This window comes from Schistocerca americana, chromosome 1 (assembly GCF_021461395.2).
Source record: "Schistocerca americana isolate TAMUIC-IGC-003095 chromosome 1, iqSchAmer2.1, whole genome shotgun sequence".
In the NCBI taxonomy this organism is placed as follows: domain Eukaryota; kingdom Metazoa; phylum Arthropoda; class Insecta; order Orthoptera; family Acrididae; genus Schistocerca; species Schistocerca americana.
In genome coordinates this window covers 1127017944-1127039798 of record NC_060119.1, presented here as the reverse complement: position 1 = coordinate 1127039798, position 21855 = coordinate 1127017944, and the positions used below count along the sequence as shown (strand labels likewise).

Here is a 21855-nt window from a genome sequence, read left to right as displayed (position 1 = left end):
AATAGATGATAAAATGCTGCCAGTGAAAGGGCATAAGTTTCAAGCACACTGTTTCTGTATAATTTTATTGCAATTTTCAAGCACCATGAAATATCAGATTTTCTGCATGCGGTAGCAGATGCCCTGGCATGGAACTGAGTCTCTCACATTCTACTAGGATAAGGGTAACATTTTAGAAATAAAGAAACTTTTTACTATGCCCATCTAATAAAGTGATGATCATGCATACCATTAACTCTAATTCTCCATCTCTGTGACTGGTTCCACCTTGAGATCTGTCTGTGAAAACTGCTAGATGTTGTTTTGTTTTGTTGTCATTGATTACAATTTTTGTTGTGACAGGGTAATAATTTGCAGAAATAGGTTCCTTTACTTTCACATCCCAAGTTGGACGATAGTTTCTTATTCGTTTTATCATCTCCCTGCCATTGCTGTCTGTGTAGAATGTCCCGTTGTTTTCAAAATTAGTAGAGAACCTGCTTATAACTTCCTTCCCACTTCCACCACTGAAACAAACAATAACAACTTCTTAATGATAAATAGTAACATAATCTAAAACATAAGTTTTAAAAAAGTTGAATATATGGGGTATTACAGGTCATCACACAACATTACTGCAGAATCCAAAAAACTGTAAAATACAATGCTTGCATTTTGGAAGCAACTGAGGTGACACAAGTCATTGAATAGCTTCTAATATTGTGTTGGATCTCTTTACCTGGCATAGCACTGCAGATTGATGTGACATGGAGAACAAGTTGTTGAAAGTCCACTGAAGGAATAATGAACTATGAGGTGTGTTCAAAAAGTAAGGTGACTTGATATTTTTGTATAAAAATATTTATTTATTCATCAATATTCATGTTGTCCCCTTCAAAGTAATACCCCTCAGATACTTGTGCCAAAGCTTTTTCCAATCCTTGAAGCACTTCTCAAAAGTACTTTTTTTTGGTACAGCCGTGTGTCCTTCCAGCGATGAAGTTTTTATTTCCTCAATAATTGAAAATCTTCATCATTTCACAAGTCTCTTCAGTTGTGGGAACAGGAAAAAGTCTCAGAGTGCCAAATCTGATGAATATGGTGGCTGAGGCATGATTGTCATGTTGTTTTTGGCCAAAAAATCTTTCAAAAGCAATGATGAATGAGCAGTTGCAGTGTCATGATGCAAAAGCCATGAATTGTTTTTCCACAATTCCAGACATTTTTTGTGTATTGCTTCTCGCAAACAGTGCATAACATCAAGGTGGTACTCCTTATTGACCGTATGACCTTGAGGCAAAAATTCATGATGCACTACGCCACAGAAATTGAAATAAAAAATTAGCAAAACTTTGACATTTGATCGAACTCTGCATACTTTTTTCAGTCTTGGGACTCTGGGACACTTCCATTGGGACGATTGGGCTTTGGTTTCGATGTCATAACTGTAAAGCCATGTTTCGTCACCAGTTATTACCCTTTTGATCAAATCAGGATCATCATTGACATCATTCAAGAGCTTCTGAGCTATGCTTATAGGATGGTTCTTCTGATCAGAATTGAGAAGTTTTGGAACAAACTTTGCTGACACATGTCTCATGCCCAAAACATCTGAAAAAATTGCAGGACATGAGCCGACCAATATGCCAATATCCTCAGCAACTTCTCTTACAGTAGTTCGATGAGTTACCAAAAGAATTTTCTTCTCAGCTTAGAAGTTATCAGCTGTTGTTGATGTGTTATGGTGTCCTGAGTGAGGTTCGTCATTGGCATCTTCTCAGCCATCTTGGAAGAGCTTGTACTGCTTGTAAACATTTTTTACTTAGAGCAGACTCACTGCATGCCACTGTCAACTTTCAAGTGTTTTAGAGCACTTGATTATATTTTTCACACAAAATTTGATGCAAATTCTTGCTCCATTTTTTATAATAATCAAAAATCGCCAAGCACACTAAAACATGTTTCTCCTTTCTACCTGCCAAAACAACAAAGTATGCTGTACGCTTGAAATTGCGAACATACGTTCGGGACATTTGTACCAACATACCAAAAAAAGATTGATAATCGAATGTACGTTGCCCGCGCAATTTGAAAAGTCACCTTACATTTGAACAGCTCTCGTATGCTGCCTCTATAGCCGTCCAGAATTGTGAAAGTGTTGGTGGTGCACGATTTTCTGCTTGAACTGACATCTCATTTATGTCCCATAAATGTTTGATGGGATTCATATCGGGTGATCCGGGTGGCCAAATAATTTGCTTAAATTGTCCAGAATGGTCTTCAAACTAATCACGAACAGTTGTGGCCAGTGACATGGTGCACTGTCATCCATAAAAATTCTGTTGTTGTTTGTTGCAAATGGTCTAAAAGTAGACAAATGTAACCATTTCCAGTCAGTGATCACTTCAGTTGGGCATGAAGACCCAGTCCATTCGAAGAAAACAAAGCACAAACCATAATGGAGCCACCACCAGCTTGCACAGTGCCCTGCTGACAACTTAGGTCCACGGCTTCATGGAGTCTACACCACACTTGGACCCTATCATCAGCTCTTATCAACTGAATTCAGGAATTGTTTGACCAGGCCACAGTTTTCCAGTTATCTAGGGTCACTAACCGACGAGAGGCGCTGCAAGCGATGTCACGGTATTAGCAAAATGTACACATTCACTGTACATCCCACATTGATTTCTGTGATTATTTCATGTAGTGTTGCTTGTCTTGTGGCACTGACAACTCTATGCGGACACTGCTGCTCTCAGGCATTAAGTGAAGGTCTTTGGCCACTACATCTGTGGTGAGAGGTAAAGGTTGGAAATTGGTATTCTCAGCACACTCTTGACACTGTGGCTACTGGAATATTGAATTTCCTAATGATTTCTGAAATGGTATGTCCCATGCCTCTAGCTCTAACTACCATTCCACGTTCGATGTCTGTTAATTCCCCTCATGCGGCCATAATCATATTGGAAACCTTTTCACATGAATCACCTGAGTACAAATGACAACTCTGCCAATGCACTGCACTTTTATACCTTGTGTATGCGATATTACCACTGCTTGTAGTGCATATTGCTATCCAATGACTTTTGTCGTCTTAGTGTAAAGCTTTCGATTTTTGCAAGTTGATCAAAAGCTAACAAAAAGTTGTAAGATACGTACAATAGTCTACAGTACATTACAAATGAAAGGTCAAGTCATTGCCATTAACTGACAATTCTATGCATCGCGCAAATGCTGTAGACTGACATCAAAAACCTAGAGTAAGGCTGGGAAACAATCAGTAGACGCAGCAGCGAATTGAAACAAATAACAGCATAGAAAAATGTGAACAATAGTGTTGTAACGTCAAGTTTAACACGTATATTTCAGAATGTCACAACACATATAAGTCACAGAGTAAGTTGACAAGCAAGACATGTGTACACGTTAGCATTCAATGAGCACTGAGTCCCAGTCTAGCGGCCGCTGCTCGGCTGGCCGCTTAGGTGGCGCAGCTGCTGCACGGCTGGCAGACAGCGCCGCATGTAGAGGACGCGCGTAATTGTGCGGCGGCGCTTTGAATGATCGGCGAGTCACAACACTTTCCCCCCCTTTGAAATTGTTGCACTGGTCTTGATGGAGGTGTCCTGGAGATGGCTAACGTCCATAGGCATTGTTTGACTCGCCGTAAAGTCTCGAGGAGGAGGCTTTCCGCACGGACGGAAGTGTCCCCGATGATAACGGGTCGAGATGACAGGAGACGTAGGGGTCGAATCTGCTGGGGCCTCACACACCAATCTGCCCATTGCGGCAAGTCCAGCTGATATGACAGGAGACATGGGCGATGTGTCGGCGTCCCTTGGAGGAGGAGGCGAGTAGATTAGCTCTGACAGAGCATGGTCATCCGGTTCCTGGATGGGCACGTCTCCTGGTGGCGTCTGTTCTTGTGCTGGCATTGCGATGACGGTGAGAGGGCTGTGTTGTGAGTATTGAGAGATGCCAAGATCCCGAGCGTCAGGTAGAGCCGAAGGTGGTGTAGCGGCATTCAGAACAGGTGTTGCCAGCACACGAGGCCGAAGCTGGTCTGAATGACGCACTGCAACACCCATGTCCATCTGGATTTCATACAGGCATCTGCCACGGTGTCGTAAGATGCGGCCTGGGCTCCATTTTGGCCGCCTGCCATATCCCCGTACCCAGACGAGGTCGTCGGCAGTGAACCGGCCAAGTGAAGGCACCCGTGGCCGTGAGGTGGAAGGCCGCAGAACATGAAGTAGCGTGCGGGGCTGTCGGCCATGTAAGAGCTCAGCCGGGCTGTGGTCGCCCATGGGGGTGAAACGGTAAGACGCCAGAAACTGGAGAAGCGCATCATCAGCAGCAGAAGAAGTCAGAAGTTTCCGCATCTGAGCCTTAAATGTGCGGACCAGTTGTTCAGCCTCACCGTTGGATTGTGGATGGAATGGTGGGGCGTGACATGCATAACGCCGTGCCGAGCACAAAAATCCGCAAATTTGGAAGAGGCAAATTGCAGACCATTATCAGTAACAAGAGTAGAGGGGAGGCCTTCCAAAGAAAAAATGCGGGCGAGAGCAGTGGTGGTTGCTGCGGTGGTAGGCGATGTGCAACGGACAATGAAAGGAAAGTTAGAGTAGGCGTCAATTACGAGGCGCCAATAAGTACCTAAAAAGGGTCCCGCAAAGTCAGCATGAATGCGCTCCCAGGGCTTCTCAGGCAAAGGCCACGGTGACAAAGATGACTTCGGGGCAGCGGCCTGTGACGCACAAGGGCCGCAGGCAGCGATCATGTGTGCTATTTCAGAGTCGATGCCAGGGCAGTACACATGACGGCACGCCAGAGATTTTCTGCGAGACACACCCCAGTGCCCTTGGTGAAGGAGGCGCAAGACCGAAGCACGCAAAGACGCAGGTACCACAACATGCAGCGAAGCATTGTCAGTGGAAAGGAGGATAACACCATCTACATCTACATCTATATCTACATTTATACTCCGCAAGCCACCCAATGGTGTGTGGCAGAGGGCCTTTACGTGCCACTGTCATTACCTCCCTTTCCTGTTCCAGTCGCGTATGGTTTGTGGGAAGAACGACTGTCTGAAAGCCTCCGTGCGCGCTCTAATCTCTCTAATTTTACATTCGTGATCTCCTCGGGAGGTATAAGTAGGGGGAAGCAATATATTCGATACCTCATCCAGAAATGCGCCCTCTCGAAACCTGGCGAGCAAGCTACACCGTGATGCAGAGCGCCTCTCTTGCAGAGTCTGCCACTTGAGTTTGTTAAAACATCTCCGTAACGCTATCACGGTTACCAAATAACCCTGTGACGAAACGCGCCGCTCTTCTTTGGATCTTCTCTACCTCCTCCGTCAACCCGATCTGGTACGGATCCCACACTGATGAGCAATACTCAAGTATAGGTCGAATGAGTGTTTTGTAAGCCACCTTCTTTGTTGATGGACTACATTTTCTAAGGACTCTCCCAATGAATCTCAACCTGGTACCCTACCTTACCAACAATTAATTTTATATGACCATTCCACTTCAAATCATTCCGCAAGCATACTCCCAGATATTTTACAGAAGTAACTGCTACCAGTGTTTGTTCCGCTATCATATAATCATACAATAAAGGATCCTTCTTTCTACGTATTCGCAATACATTACATTTGTCTATGTTAAGGGTCAGTTGCCACTCCCTGCACCAAGTGCCTATCCACTGCAGATCTTCCTGCATTTTGCTACAATTTTCTAATGCTGCAACTTCTCTGTATACTACAGCATCATCCGCGAAAAGCCGCATGGAACTTCCAACACTATCTACTAGGTCATTTATATATATTGTGAAAAGCAATGGTCCCATGACACTCCCCTGTGGCACGCCAGAGGTTACTTTAACGTCTGTAGACGTCTCTCCATTGATAACAACATGCTGTGTTCTGTTTGCTAAAAACTCTTCAATCCAGCCACACAGCTGATCTGATATTCCGTAGGCTCTTATTTTGTTTATCAGGTGACAGTGCGGAACTGTATCAAACGCCTTCTGGAGGTCAAGAAAAATAGCATCTACCTGGGAGCCTGTATCTAATATTTTCTGGATCTCATGAACAAATAAAGTGAGTTGGGTCTCACACGATCGCTGTTTCCGGAATCCATGTTGATTCCTACATAGTAGATTCTGGGTTTCCAAAAACGACATGATACTCAAGCAAAAAACATGTTCTAAAATTCTACAACAGATCGACATCAGAGATATAGGTCTATAGTTTTGCGCATCTGCTCGACGACCCTTCTTGAAGACTGGGACTACCTGTGCTCTTTTCCAATCATTTGGAGCCTTCCGTTCCTCTAGAGACTTGCGGTACATGGCTGTTAGAAGGGGGGCAAGTTCTTTCGCGTACTCTGTGTAGAATCGAATTGGTATCCCATCAGGTCTAGTGGACTTTCCTCTGTTGAGTGATTCCAGTTGCTTTTCTATTCCTTGGACACTTATTTCGATGTCTGCCATTTTTTCGTGTGTGCGAGGATTTAGAGAAGGAACTGCAGTGCGGTCTTCCTCTGTGAAACAGCTTTGGAAAAAGGTGTTTAGTATTTCAGCTTTATGCGTGTCATCCTCTGTTTCAATGTCTTCATCATCCCTGAGTGTCTGGATATGCTGTTTCGAGCCACTTACTGATTTAACGTAAGACCAGAACTTCCTAGGTTTTTCTGTCAAGTCGGTACATAGAATTTTACTTTCGAATTCACTTAACACTTCACACATAGCCCTCCTTATGCTAACTTTGACATCATTTAGCTTCTGTTTGTCTGAGAGGTTTTGGCTGCGTTTAAACTTGGAGTGAAGCTCTCTTTGCTTTCGCAGTAGTTTCCTAACTTTGTTGTTGTACCACGGTGGGTTTTTCCTGTCCCTCACAGTTTTACTCAGCACATACCTGTCTAAAACACATTTTACGATTGCCTTGAACTTTTTCCATAAACACTCAACATTGTCAGTGTTGGAACAGAAATTTTCGTTTTGATCTGTTAGGTAGTCTGAAATCTGCCTTCTATTATTCTTGCTAAACAGATAAACCTTCCTCCCTTTTTTTATATTCCTATTAACTTCCATATTCAGGGATGCTGCAACGGCCTTATGATCACTGATTCCCTGTTCTGCACATACAGAGTTGAAAAGTTTGGGTCTGTTTGTTATCAGTAGGTCCAAGATGTTATCTCCACGAGTCGGTTCTCTGTTTAATTGCTCGAGGTAATTTTCGGATAGTGCACTCAGTATAATGTCACTCGATGCTCTGTCCCTACCACCCGTCCTAAACATCTGAGTGTCCCAATCTATATCTGGTAAATTGAAATCTCCACCTAAGGCTATAACATGCTGAGAAAATTTATGTGAAGTGTATTCCAAATTTTCTCTCAGTTGTTCTGCCACTAATGCTGCTGAGTCGGGAGGTCGGTAAAAGGAGCCAATTATTAACCTAGCTCGGTTATTGAGTGTAACCTCCACCCATAATAATTCACAGGAACTGTCCACTTCTACTTCACTTCAGGATAAACTACTACTAACAGCGACGAACACTCCACCACCAGTTGCATGCAATCTATCCTTTCTAAACACCGTCTGTACCTTTGTAAAAATTTCGGCAGAATTTATCTCTGGCTTCAGCCAGCTTTCTGTACCTATAACGATTTCAGCTTTGGTGCTTTCTATCAGCGCTTGAAGTTCTGGTACTTTACCAACGCAGCTTCAACAGTTTACAATTACAATACCGATTGCTGCTTGGTCCCCACATGTCCTGACTTTGCCCCGCACCCGTTGAGGCTGTTGCCCTTTCTGTACTTGCCCAAGGCCATCTAACCTAAAAAACCGCCCAGCCCACGCCACACAACCCCTGCTACCTGTGTAGCCACTTGTTGTGTGTAGTGGACTCCTGACCTATCCAGCGGAACCCGAAACCCCACCACCCTATGGCGCAAGTCGAGGAATCTGCAGCCCACACGGTCGCAGAACCGTCTCAGCCTCTGATTCAGACCCTCCACTTGGCTCTGTGCCAAAGGTCCACAGTCAGTCCTGTTGATGATGCTGCAGATGGTGAGCTCTGCTTTCATCCCACTAGCGAGACTGGCAGTCTTCACCAAATCAGATAGCCGCTGGAAGCCATAGAGGATTTCCTCCGATCCATAGTGACACACATCATTGGTGCCGACATGAGTGACCAACCTGCAGATGGGTGCACCCCGTACCCTTCATGGCATCCAGAAGGACCCTTTCCACATCTGGAATGACTCCCCCCGGTATGCACATGGAGTGCACATTGGTTTTCTTCCCCTCTCTTGCTGCCATATCCCTAAGGGGCCCCATTACGCGCCTGACGTTGGAGCTCCCAACTACCAGTAAGCCCACCCTCTGCGACTGCCTGGATCTTGCAGACTGAGGGGCAACCTCTGGAACAGGACAAGCAGCCATGTCAGGCCGAAGATCAGTATCAGCCTGAGACAGAGCCTGAAACCAGTTCGTCAGACAAACTGGAGAGGCCTTCCGTTCAGCCCTCCGGAATGTCTTTCGCCCCCTGCCACACCTTGAGACGACCTCCCACTCTACCACAGGTGAGGGATCCACCTCAATGCGGGCAGTATCCCGGGCAACCACAGTCGTAGTCTGATCGGGGGATGCGTGGGACGAGCTGGCCATCCCCGACAAACCCCCATCCAGACCCCCACAGTGATACCCATTGGCAACAGCCTCAAGCTGTGTGACCGAAGCCAACACTGCCTGAAGTTGGGAGCGAAGGGATGCCAACTCAGCCTGCATCTGAAAACAGCAGTTGCAGTCCCTATCCATGCCAAAAACTGTTGTGCAAAGAATGTCTGAACTAATCTACAGAGAGCGCAAACAAATTGACACAAAATTTAAACGGTTATTAAAATACAAGATTGCCTAGTAAATGCAGTAATGCTGCTACTTGCGCACTGCCGACACACTGCTCGGCGGCGGAAGGAGACTACGCGATTTTACACTATTCAGGAACTAAAATGCGATGCTACAACTCTCAAATACTATAATACGCCCAAAATTTATGAATTAAACAATGCAAGTACCAAAAACATGCAAAGAAATTAAGAATTAAACTATGTAACAAATGAGTGAGCTAGGAGTATACGACTTGCTGCTGCAGCTGCTTATCCAACGGCGGCAGGGAGCACACATCCCTAGCCTTGAGGCGGTAGCGCAAAGCGTAGTAGTTCCGCAATGGATCAGAAGTCTTAGCGGACGGGCGATCTGGCCAACCCTTCTGAATACAGCGTAAAACCCGGGAGAGGGTAGGGTCAGAACCCGTAGCAGCCGCCAGCCTGTCCCCAGTGATGGGGAACCCGTCCACTGCTCGGCAACATCCAGGTGGAAACACAAAAGTTCGTCCCTATTGAATGCCTGATCAGGACCCATGGGAAGGCGAGACAGAGCATCAGCATTTGCATGTTGAGCCGTTGGCCAGAAATGAATCTCATAATTGAAATGAGACAAGTAAAGAGCCCAACGCTGGAGGCGGTGTGCAGCCTTGTCGAGAAGTGATGTTGATGGATGAAACAAGGAAACAAGTGGTTTGTGATCCGTAACAAGATGAAATTTTGAGCCATAGAGAAAAACACCAAACTTATGAAGAGCATAAATAATGGCCAAAGCTTCTTTCTCAATTTGAGAATACTTTTGTTGGGCATCCGCGAGCGTTTTGGAGGCATAAGCAATGGGTTGCTCCGAACCGTCAGAAAAACGGTGCGCAAGGACTGCACCGACCACGTATTGAGAGGCGTCTGTGGCAAGAACAAGATGTTGGCCAGGTTGATAAGTAGCCAGGCATGGGGCCTGTTTCAGCATAGTCTTCAATTTCTGGAAAGCCACATCGCATGACCTGGACCAGTGAAAAGGCACGTTTTTATGCAACAGGTGATGCAACGGCTGAGCCACCGAAGCCGTAGATGGTAAAAACTTGTGATAGTATGCTATTTTCCCCAAGAAGGCCTGCAGTTCCTTAACAGATGTAGGGTGAGGAAGGGCATCGATCGCAGCGACAGTTTGCTGAAGCGGACAAATACCATCCCGAGAGAGTTGAAACCCCAAGTACGTGATAGATGCCTGAAAAAATTGTGATTTCTGAAGATTACACTTAAGACCGGCAGTCTGTAAGATATGAAAAAGTGTGCGAAAATTTTGAAGATGTTCTTCATTGGTGGAGCCAGTGACAACAATGTCATCCATGTAATTGATACACCCAGGGACAGGGAGCAATAATTGTTCCAAGAATCGCTGAAAGAGAGCAGGGGCGCTAGCAACCCTGAATGGCAAGCGTTGGTATTGATAGAGGCCGAAAGGCATGTTAAGGACCAGAAACTGCCGGGAAGCAGCATCGAGAGGAAGTTGATGATAAGCTTCTGACAGGTCAATTTTAGAAAAATAATGGCCTCCAGCAAGTTTACTGAACAGTTCTTCAGGATGGGGCATAGGGTAAGTGTCGATGAGGCATGAGCATTTACAGTGGCTTTGAAATCGCCACAGAGGCGAATATTACCATTTGGCTTAGCAACGACAACGACAGGAGAGGACCACTCACTGGAAGTGACAGGAAGCAAGACAGGCCAAGCAGTGGGTTTGAGCATGATATGAGCTTCAAAGTCGTTTGCACGGCCTAACCCACGAGAAAAAAGGGACGAAAATGTCGTTGACAAGGAATCCAGTTGAGCATAAGGAATAGCATCAGAGACAATATTGACAGAGTCATCTATGGAGAACCCAAAAACGCGAAAGGCATCGAAACCAAAAAGATTTTCTGCATTGCTCTGGTCGATCACAAATATGGGAACAGTGCAAACGACGGATTTGTAAGATACCTCAGCATGAAACTGTCCCAAGAGAGAAATCTTCTGTTTATTGTATGTCCGTAATTGCCAAGTGACAGGTGACAGGAGTGGAGAACCCAACTGAAGATACGTCTGAGAATTAATTATAGTGGCAGCAGAACCGGTATCCACCTGCATGCGAACATCTCGACCAAGGATTTGGACAGTGAGGAATAACTTCCATGAAAGGGAAGAAGTGCAATTGACAGACAACACAGAATCAGAATCAGCGTCATGTTCATGAACATCATGTATGCAGTCAGATTTGCAAACGGAAGACACATGACCTTTCTTTTTGCAATTGTGACACACAGCCCAACGTTGGGGAGAATCCTCGCGTGAATGTTTAGTAAAACACCGCGGACATGAAGGATGTTGCCGGGGGTTTTGCTGCAGTTTCTTAGCGGGTTGTTTACGGTTAGACCAAGGCTGTGCATGGGAGCACACTGCGGCCACGTCGGCCGGAGGGGACGCATCGCACGCATCGTCAACAGTGCACAGAGGTGGTTGTATTTCCCCGACATCACCCCACGCCTCTATTTGCGTCCCAGCGGCACGAGAAATTTCAAAAGACTGCGCAATGGAGAGAACTTCATTTAGAGTCGGATTTGCCAACTGAAGGGCCCATTGCCGAACTTCTTTGTCGGGCGCCAACCGGATAATAGCATCCCGTACCATGGAATCGGCATAGGATTCTTTGTGAACATCAGTAACAAATTGACACTTTCGACTGAGGCCGTGAAGTTCAGCAGCCCAAGCGCGATAGGATTGATGTGGCTGTTTTTGACAACTATAAAAGGCAACACGAGAGGCTACCACATGCGTTTGCTTTTGAAAATAGACAGACAGAAGTGAGCACATTTCAGCAAAGGACAAAGATGCAGGATCCTTCAAAGGAGCCAATTGTGACAACAACCGATACATTGGAGGTGAAATCCAGGAAAGGAACTGAGACTTACATGGTTGTTCGTCCATGACATGAAATGCCAAGAAGTGCTGTCAAAGACGTTTTTCATAATCAGACCAGTCTTCCGCCATCTCGTCGTATGGAGGAAAAGGAGGTATAGCCAACGACGAGAAATGCCCCGCATTTGACGCCGCGACGAAATCGCGAATTGCTGCTGTTAGAAGCATTTGTTGTTCAAGGAGATTTTCCAATAGTTGCTCGACAGTAGCCATGGAAACCTGTGGGTCAACGGTGAAAAGGAAAAATCCACTACCTCGTCACCAATTGTAACGTCAAGTTTAACACATATATTTCAGAACGACACAACACATATAAGTCACAGAGTAAGTTGACAAGCAAGACATGTGTACACGTTAGCAATCGAATGAGCACTGAGTCCCAGTCTAGCGGCTGCTGCTTGGCTGGCTGCTTAGGTGGCGCAGCTGCTGCATGGCTGGCAGACAGCGCCGCACGTAGAGGACGCGCGTAATTGTGCGGCGGCGCTTTGAATGATCGGCGAGTCACAACAAATAGCTTAGTTTATGCCACACAAAAATTAAGTGTAGTCCACTTTCTAAATTATGCTTGCCACATTGACAGTTGTATACTTGAGGGTGGTTGTTGTTGCTGTTGTTGTTATTGTTGTTGGTTTGAAGTAGCACCTTTCTTTCTAATTTGCTGCATTAAATTTAGCTGGCATATGCGTGTATAGTGGTAGTTTATTGTGAAAGCAGTATGCTGATTGTCTTTTTGAGAGTTACTTATCTTTTTTTAATTGTAATCCTTGACTCTATAGCAGTATGCTGATTGTCTTTTTGAGAGGTACTTGTCTTTTGTTAATTGTAATCCTCGACTCTTTCCACATGATCCCTGAAGGTTCTCCTTCTTGATGGGATCTATGGAACATGATGGATGGATGAATGAATGAATGAATGAATGAATGAATGAATGTGAAATTGCACAAATGAATACATATTAATGCCATGTGTCACCTATTGCATACACTTTTTCTTTTCATTTGAGACTGCTTTTCTGACATGTTTTACCCCACAAACAGAGCATCTCAGAAATATTGTGACAAACTTCCAAGACTTTTAGAGGGTATCTTGAAGAACACATCTAGGATAGGAAACCATGTCTAGCAATGTCATCCAATGACGCTACAGAGTGTCAAAATTATTGGCACCGTTGCCTGCCACTATGCCACCACTTTGCAACCAAATGTGACTTTGTACACTGATGGACCATAGGCAGAACATCTCATAATGTCACTTGTTATTCACAGAACGTCTCACAATGTTGCTTGTTATTCAGTAATCATGACTGATTGCCAATTGCCAGTGGAGACGGTGGAGCTAGATGCTGCATTAACAAGCCATGTCCCCTATGAATGTGATGCTCTCTTGGCTTGATGGATGAGGGTTTTGGACACACATTTCCATTTGCAGTCTACTTTTCTCCTGTATACTGGAAAAGCATCTGAAGTCTTACAGGGCTCCAGAAGAAAAGTTAACTGTGGATGGATGCCCATGTCTGAAACCATCATCTAGACAGGCAACAGAGCATCACATTCACAGGGGACAAGACTTTTCTACGCAACAGCTAGCTCCATCTTCTCCACTGGTCGTCCTGGCAATCAGTCACGATTACTGAATAACAAGCAACATTGCAAGATGTTCTGTGTAAGGTCCGTCAGCATAGAAAGTCACATTTGCTGCCACAGGTGGCAGCTGATGGCAGGTTCCGGCACTTATAACTTCAATGCTCTGCAGCATCGTCGGATGACTTTTCCGGACAATGGTTCCTATCCTCGAAGTGTTCCCTCTAAAACCCCCCAGAATTCACTGCAACATTTCTGGGAGGCCCTGTATATTTACTTGAGTGCTGGTTAACTCTCTCTCTCTTGTGTTATGCTCCCTAGATTTAGTTCATTATGTGACTTAGCCTTAATTCTGTTTGTAATAAATTCAAGTTAAACAAATATATTTCAAGGAAGACACAATACATGAAAGTCACAGATCAAGTAAACAGAGTAAGACGTGTGTACACTTTAACAGTAAAATCATAACTGAGTCCAAATCTAGCGGCCGCTGGCTGGCTGGCCGCTTAGGTGGCACTGCTGCTGCATGGCTAGCAGACAGCACCGCATGAAGAGGATGCACATAACTGCATGGCGGCACTTTGAAAGATCGGTGAGTCACAACACTGTTTATAATCACTTGATCTGCATCCTTGGCACATGTTATCTCACTGTCCTTCTCAGGCAATGTCACACAAATTCTTCTCCGTTTTCCTTATGCTCATAATACACAAATCTGCATGCTTACAGCATGTTAGGTCACTATCCTCCATAGCTAATGTCATGCAAATTATTCTTTGCTTTCCTTACAAGCATAGAGCACCAAAAAAATTGAGATCTACTGCTGCTTTCAATGTACGAGGGTAAGTGAACTATTATCCACAAAGTAGTTATAAAATTTTATTGTAGTCAGACAGGAAACTTACAAGAACTTACAAGAACATTTTTCGACATAGTCTCATTGCGTTTCAAGCACTTGGTCCATTGTTGTACAAGCTTCCTGATGCCCCCATAAAAGAAGATTCTTGACTGAGCTGCGAGCCAGGAATGCACTGCTTCTTTCACTGCTTTGTCCGAGGCAGATCGGTGGCCTCTTAATGCCTGTTTGAGTGGACCAAACAAGTGATAGTCAGAAGGGGCAAGATTGAGACTATATGGAGGATGATCCAGTACTTCAAATTTGTGTTTCTGGAGCGTTTCAGCATTGTGGGCAGCAGTATGCAGATGAGCATTGTCGTGCAACATCACAACACATTTTGACAGCAATCCTCGGTGTTTGCTTCGAATTGCAGGATTTAGCCTGGCAGTAAGCATCTCACTGTAACATACACTGTTTATTGTTGTGACCCTTTCCCCATAATGTTCCAGTATGGACCTTGTGCATCCCAAAAAACCATAAGCATCAGTTTTCCTGTGGATGGTTGGGTCTTGAAATTTTTCTTGCATGGCGAATTTGGATGTTTCCATTCCATACTCTGCTACTTACTCTCTGGCTCATAATGATGGATCCATGTTTCATCACCAGTAATGATCCTGTCTAAGAAGTTGTCCCCTTCTTTACCATAGTGATCCAAATGTTTTTTTGCAGATGTCCAAGCACGTTTGTTTATGCAAATGTGTGAGCTGTTTTGGGATCCATCTTGCAAAAACTTTATGAAACCCAAGTCTGTTGTAGATGATTTCATAGGCAGAACCATGACTAATTTGTAGACAATGTGCCACTTCATCAATAGTTAATTGTCTGTCTAAGAGAATCATTTCACGTGAACAGTCAATGGTTTCTTCATTTGTGGCAGTAAACGGTCGTCTGGCTCGTTCATCGTGCATAACACTTACATGGCCATTTTGGAATTTTTCAATCCATTTGTAGACACTCCATTGTGGCAAAACACTGTTCCCGTACTGTACCGAAAGTCTTCAATGAATTTTGGCCCCTGATACCCCTTCTGACCACAAAAAACAGATCACTGAATGTTGCTCTTCTTTGTTGCAAATAGACAGCAGAGCAGCCATGATTAACAGCACGGCAGTGATAAAGAAACTAACCTAGCAGCTTGAAAATTACAAAGATAAAACGACAAATAAACAAAGAATGTGTCATCAACGTAAAACAACAGTGCTACCAAAATTTAAAAAAAATATAACTAAATTGCAGATAATAGTTTACTTACCCTCTTATTTATGCCTGTATAATATTTGGAGTTACAGTATGTTCATCTATACCCAGGAGTATATTGTTCTGCATACACAGATGATTATTTTATTTAATGTTATATCTGTGAGACTAGAAGAGTAATTCCTAAACATATTTTTCCTTGATACTGAAGTATGGAAACTGATCAGATTAAAGATCTTTCATAGAAACTGACTACTTATTATGCATTCCTTCTCTGCAGTTATTCTACTGGAAAGTCTCTTAGTCCTGAATGCAATAATGTATTAGAGATATCTGTAATGTTGGAGAATAAAACTTGTGACCTCAGCAAACAAAATATCTTGGGGTGACGGTTTCCTTTCCCTTTCTTGTAAAACACTCCATTCAGGAATTTCTGTTTGTGTTATACAATTATGAAAGTGAAATGGAGATAGGGCAAACGCTTCTGTTCAACTGACTTTGGAGAACTACTTATTGCACCAAAGTACTATTTTAATGCAGCAGCTTAGCGTTTTGACTTAGCTGTCATCATACATACTTTCATTTTGTTTCCATCACCTTTCATGTATATGACTGTAGATATACTTCCCTAATGAAAACTGTAATTAAATTTCCATATAGATTATGCATCCACATCAAGCATAACCCCCCCCCCCTCCCCCACCCTCTCCCCCTGCCCCAATGAACCATGGACCTTGCCATTGGTGGGGAGGCTTGTGTGCTTCAGCGATACGGATAGCCATACCTTAGGTGCAACTACAACGGAGGCCAGACAAACGTGTGGTTCCTGAAGAGGAGCAGTAGCCTTTTCCATAGTTGCAGGGGCAACAGTCTGGATGATTGACTGATCTGGCCTTGTAACATTAACCAAAATGGCCCTGTTGTGCTGGTGCTGCGAATGGCTGAAAGCAAGGGGAAACTACAGCCGTAATTTTTCCTGAGGGCATACAGGTTTACTGTATGGTTAAATGATGATGGCGTCCTCTTGGGTAAAATATTCCAGAGGTAAAATAGTCCCCCATTCAGATCCCTGTGCAGGGACTACTCAGGAGGACATAGTTATCAGGAGAAAGAAAACTGGTGTTCTACATATTGGAGCGTGGAATGTCAGATCCTTTAATAGGGCAAGCAGGTTAGAAAAATTTAAAAAGGGAAATGGATAGGTTAAAGATAGATGTAGTGGGAGTTAGTGACATTCGGTGGCAGGAGGAACATGACTTCTGGTCAGGTGAATACAGGGTTATCAATACAAAATCAAGTAGGGGTAATGCAGGAGTAGGTTTAATAATTAATAAAAAAACAGGAGTGCAGCTAAGCTACTACGAACAGCACAGTGAACGCATTATTGTAGCCAAGACAGAAATGAAGCCCATGCCTACTACAGTAGTACAAGTTTATATGCCAATTAGTTCTGCAAATGGCAAAGAGATTGGTGAACTATATGATGAGATAAAAGAAATTATTCAGATGTTGAAGGGAGAAACAATTTAATAGTCATGAATGACTGGAATTTAATAATAGGAAAAGGAAGAGAAGAAAACGTAGTAGGTAAATATGGAATGGGGGTAAGGAATGAAAGAGGAAGCCGCCTGGTGGAGTTTTGCACAGAGCATAACTTAATCATAGCTGATACTTGACTTAAGAATCACGAAAGAACGTTGTGTACGTGGAAGAGGCATAGAGACAGTGGAAGGTTTCAGATGGATTATGTAATAGTAAGACAGAGATTTAGGAACCTGGTTTTAAATTGTAAGATATTTCCAGGGGCAGATGTGGACTCTGACCTCTATTCATTGGTTGTGAACTTTAGACTAAAACTGAAGAAACTGCAAAAAGGTGGGAATTTAAGGAGATGGGACCTGGATAAACTGACTAAACCAGAGTTTGTCGATAGTTTCACTGAGAGCATTAGGGAACGATTGACAGGAATGACAGAAAGAAATACAGAAGAAGAAGAAGAAGAAGAATGGGTAGCTTTAAGAGATGAAATACTGAAGGCAGCAGAGGATCAAGTAGGTAAAAAGACGAGAGCTAGTAGAAATCCGCAGGTAACAGAAGATATATTGAATTTGGTTGATGAAAGGAGAAAATATAAAAATGCAATAAATGAAGCAGGCAAAAAGGAATACAAATGTCTCAAAAATGAGATCGACAGGAAGGGCAAAATGGCTAAGCAGGGATGGATAGAGGACAAATGTAAGGATGTCGAGGCATATATCACCAGGGGTAAGATAGATACTGCCTACAGGAAAATTAAAGAGACCTTTGGAGAAAAGAGAACCACTTGTATGAATATCAAGAACTCAGATGGAAAACCAGTTCTAAGCAAAGAAGGGAAAGCAGAAAGGTGGAAGGAGTATATAGAGGGTCTATACAAGGGCGATATACTGGAGGGCAATATTATGGAAATGGAAGAGGATGTAGATGAAGATGAAATGGGAGATATGATACTGCGTGAAAGGTTTGACAGAGTACTGAAAGACCTAAGTCAAAACGAGGCCCCGGGAGTGGACAACATTCCATTAGAACTACTGATAGCCTTGGGAGAGCCAGCCCTGACAAAACTCTACCATCTCATGAGCAAGATGTATCAGACGGGCGAAATACCCTCAGACTTCAAGACGAATATAATAATTCCAATCCCAAAGAAAGCAGGTATTGACATGTGAAAATTACTGAACTATCAGTTTAATAAGTCACACCTACAAAATATTAACACAAATTCTTTACAGACAAATGGAAAAACTGGTAGAGGCTGATCTTGGGGAAGATCAGTTTGGATTCCATAGAAATGTTGGAACATGTGAGGCAATACTGACCCTATGACTTATCTTAGAAGATAGATTAAGGAAAGGCAAACCTATGTTTCTAGCATTTGTAGACTTAGAGAAAGCTTTTGACAATGTTGACTGGAATACTCTCTTTCAAATTCTGAAGGTGGTAGGGGTAAAATACAGTGAGTGAAAGGCTCTTTACAATTTGTACAGAAACCAGATGGCAGTTATAAGAGTCAGGGGGCATGAAAGGGAAGCAGTGGTTGGGAAGGGAGTGAGACAGGGTTGGAGCATATCACCAGTGTTATTCAATCTGTGTATTGAGCAAGCAGAAAAGGAAACAAAAGAAAAATTCGGAGTAGGAATTAAAATCCATGGAGAAGGAATAAAAACTTTGAGGTTTGCTGATGGCATTGTAATTCTGTCAGACAGCAAAGGACCTGGAAGAGCAGTTAAATGGAATGGACAGTGTCTTAAGAAGGATATAAGATGAACATCAACAAAAGCAAGACAAAGATAATGGAATGTTGTCGAATTAAACCAAGTGATGCTGCAGGAATTAGAGTAGGAAATGAGACACTTAAAGTAGTTGATGAGTTTTGCTATTTGGGGAGCAAAATAACTGATGATATTCAAAGTAGAGAGGATATAAAATGTAGACTGGCAATGGCAAGGAAAGTGATTCTGAGGAAGAGAAAGTTGTTAACATTGAGTATACCTTTAAGTGTCAGGAAGTTGTTTGTGAAAGTATTTGTATGGAGTGTAGCCATATATGGAAGTGAAACATGGACAATAAATAATTTAGAGAAGAAGAGGCTAGAAGCTTTTGAAATGTGATGCTAGCGAAGAATGCTGAAGATTAGATGGATAGATCACATAACTAACGACGAGGTACTGAATAGAATTGGGGAGAAGAGAAATTTGTGGCACAATAGGACAAGAAGGAGGGATTGGTTGGTAGGACATGTTCTGAGGCATAAAGGGATCAACAATTTAGTATTGTAGGGCAGTGTGGAGGGTAAAAATCATAGAGGGAGACGAAGAGATGAATACACTAAGCAGATTCAGAAGGATGTAGGTTGCAGTGGGTACTGGGAGATGAAGAAGCTTGCACAGGATAGAGTAGCATGGAGAGCTGCCTCAAATTAGTCTCTGGACTAAAGACCACAACAACAACAACATCTAGTATCCACTTTTGAGGTTTATACTTTTGTGCCAAAGTCTATAAAAGGCTGACGGTAGACATAAGGTAAGAAACTGAAAATGACTAGATGTTCAAAAAGAATGCAAAGGAACATGTGATTAGCCAACCCCTCTATCTATCAGAATATTTGTACTTGTGAATGTAAATTATGCATAACTCCATTTAACACACCTTGACTTTGCCAATATATTGACATCTGATAGTAGTCTTTGTCAAGTTAATTTGTTTGACGCATTAGATGGAAAATCAGCAGCTGATAGAGTAGGAAGAGTGGTGTTGGTATTTGTCACAGTAGCTGTTTTTTTCATATTGAAAATATACGTGTATGAAGTAATTTATAAGTAATTCCCATAGTTATCAGTGTGAGTGGATTAGAACTCATAATAATTTGTTTGTAATGTACTTACAACTGCCTTTTAATATATAATTTGATTCATTCCCTATCCCTTAAGGCTTTCCTTCATGATGTGATTCACAAAACTTAACTGAATGAATGAGTGAATGAATCAACAACTTTGGCTTCTAGATAAATGAGTTTATAGATATTTCACAAGATATTTATCTACCGTATTTTATGATTAGTTAACAAGGTATTTATCTGTAGTATTTTATGGTTTGTCACATTGTCTGTTTGCTTTTTTCTCAGAATCTTTGGATGACATTTCTTTAATGATTTTTTATGACATTTTGCTGATGGTCGCCATCAGTGGAGAGTGAATCTTTGGCAATGCCAGCCACTTGTGCTGGTGAAACATCACGAAAATCATTGAACACCCGTCAACCAAAAATCTTGAGACAAAAGCCAACAGGAAATACGTCAACAGGTGAGTGCAAAAGCCTCAAAAATTTTCTATTTTTCTTTCCACTACCAAGTCATTTATATTTCCAACTAGACGTGCATGTTTATTCTGGAAGAAACAGTGACAATAGCAAAATTGCAACACTAAAGCCATTCACTTACTTGACGGGAATTGGTCCAGCTAACCACTCTAATTCAAAATGGTTATCATCTTTATAAACCCTAACAACTTGGCTTATCCAGTCTGTGAAGATCTGATGAACTTCATCTACAATTTCTCCTGTAACAAAATAAAAATAAAAACATTAAAATTTATGAAACAGTGTTTTCCATATGTCCAGACATAGCTGACATGATTTTCGCTGAAAGAAAACTCCAAGAAAAAAATCAAACAATGGAAAGTCCAGGCTGGAATATCAACAGTGTTATGAAAAAGATAGATTGCCACTCACCGTAAAGATGTTACATTGAGTTGCAGGCAGGCACAATGAAAAGTGTGTTACACATTGAGCTTTTGGCCGAAGCCTTCCTCAGAAAAGAAAAAGACACACACACACACACACATTATGCATGCATGATCCCCATCTCTGGCCACTATGAAACTACACTGAACAGATGCAGCAATCTGGAGTGGGTGGGGAAGATGAAGGCATAGCAGGTTTTCGGTGAGGGGAGAGATATGAGCTCTGCCTGGCAGAGCATGTGGGGATTAAGGGACTAGACAGTGGCAGGACAAGGATGTCTGCTGCACAGTCAGGAGACTGTGATGGATGGGGGGCGGGGAGGGAGGGGGGGGGGGGGGGGGAGGGGCTTGAGGAGAGAAAAAGGAGAGGAACAGAGAAGAGGAAAAGACTGATGGGTGTGTCGGCAGAGAGCTGCACACAGTGAGGGTGAGTGGACGTGAATTGGGAGGAAGTGATAGGACAGACGAGGCAGAAACCTTTTGGTGGAGGTTGTGGGGATAGTAGATTATCATAGACTGAGGCCTGGATGATTTCAGGAATGGAGAATATGTTCTAAGGATAACTCCCAACTGTGCGGTTGAGAAAAGCCAGTGGTAGAGGGGAGGATGCAGATGTCCCATAAAATGTAGAGAACAATAACACTGCCTTCCTCCCTCGTGCCCCAGTACTGCTCCAGCATACAGCACTAGCCAAAAGCCTGTCAATCATGACAGTTCAGTCATGACACTGCATTTCGGTTGCATGTGAGGGGACTATGGGCTATGTCTGGTAGCTGTGAGATTTGCGTAGTACACACTCTTTAGACGAAGAGTCAGACTTCAGTAATTTGCACCTATAATCGTGTTCAGCTAGTCTGTTGGTCATGGCTCACCATGAGTGATGAATATCAAAGTTATCATGGGCAAGACATAACATGAAATTTTATGTATACCACTGCTGTCTAATAATTGTCTCTGACATGTACAATAAGGGGCAACCCCTCACCTATAGCAGACTGATAATGTGGTGCTGCATAGATGCATGTAACACAAAATAGTGTTCACTAGCTTTCAGCAGCTGGCTCCTTTCCACA

The 21855-nt window shown here is 43.1% G+C and overlaps 1 protein-coding gene across 1 annotated transcript in view; it reads right to left on the bottom strand.

Moving 5' to 3' along the window:
* The window catches only part of LOC124597038 (lysosomal alpha-mannosidase-like), a 258262-nt gene that overhangs the window by 28601 nt on the left and 207806 nt on the right, over positions 1-21855 (bottom strand). The window contains exons 13-14 of the mRNA XM_047135914.1: positions 20482-20599; positions 230-506 (exon numbers count right to left, since the gene is read on the bottom strand). Of these exons, the coding sequence (XP_046991870.1) occupies positions 230-506; positions 20482-20599 (395 nt within the window). The remainder of the gene's footprint in view (positions 1-229; positions 507-20481; positions 20600-21855) is intronic.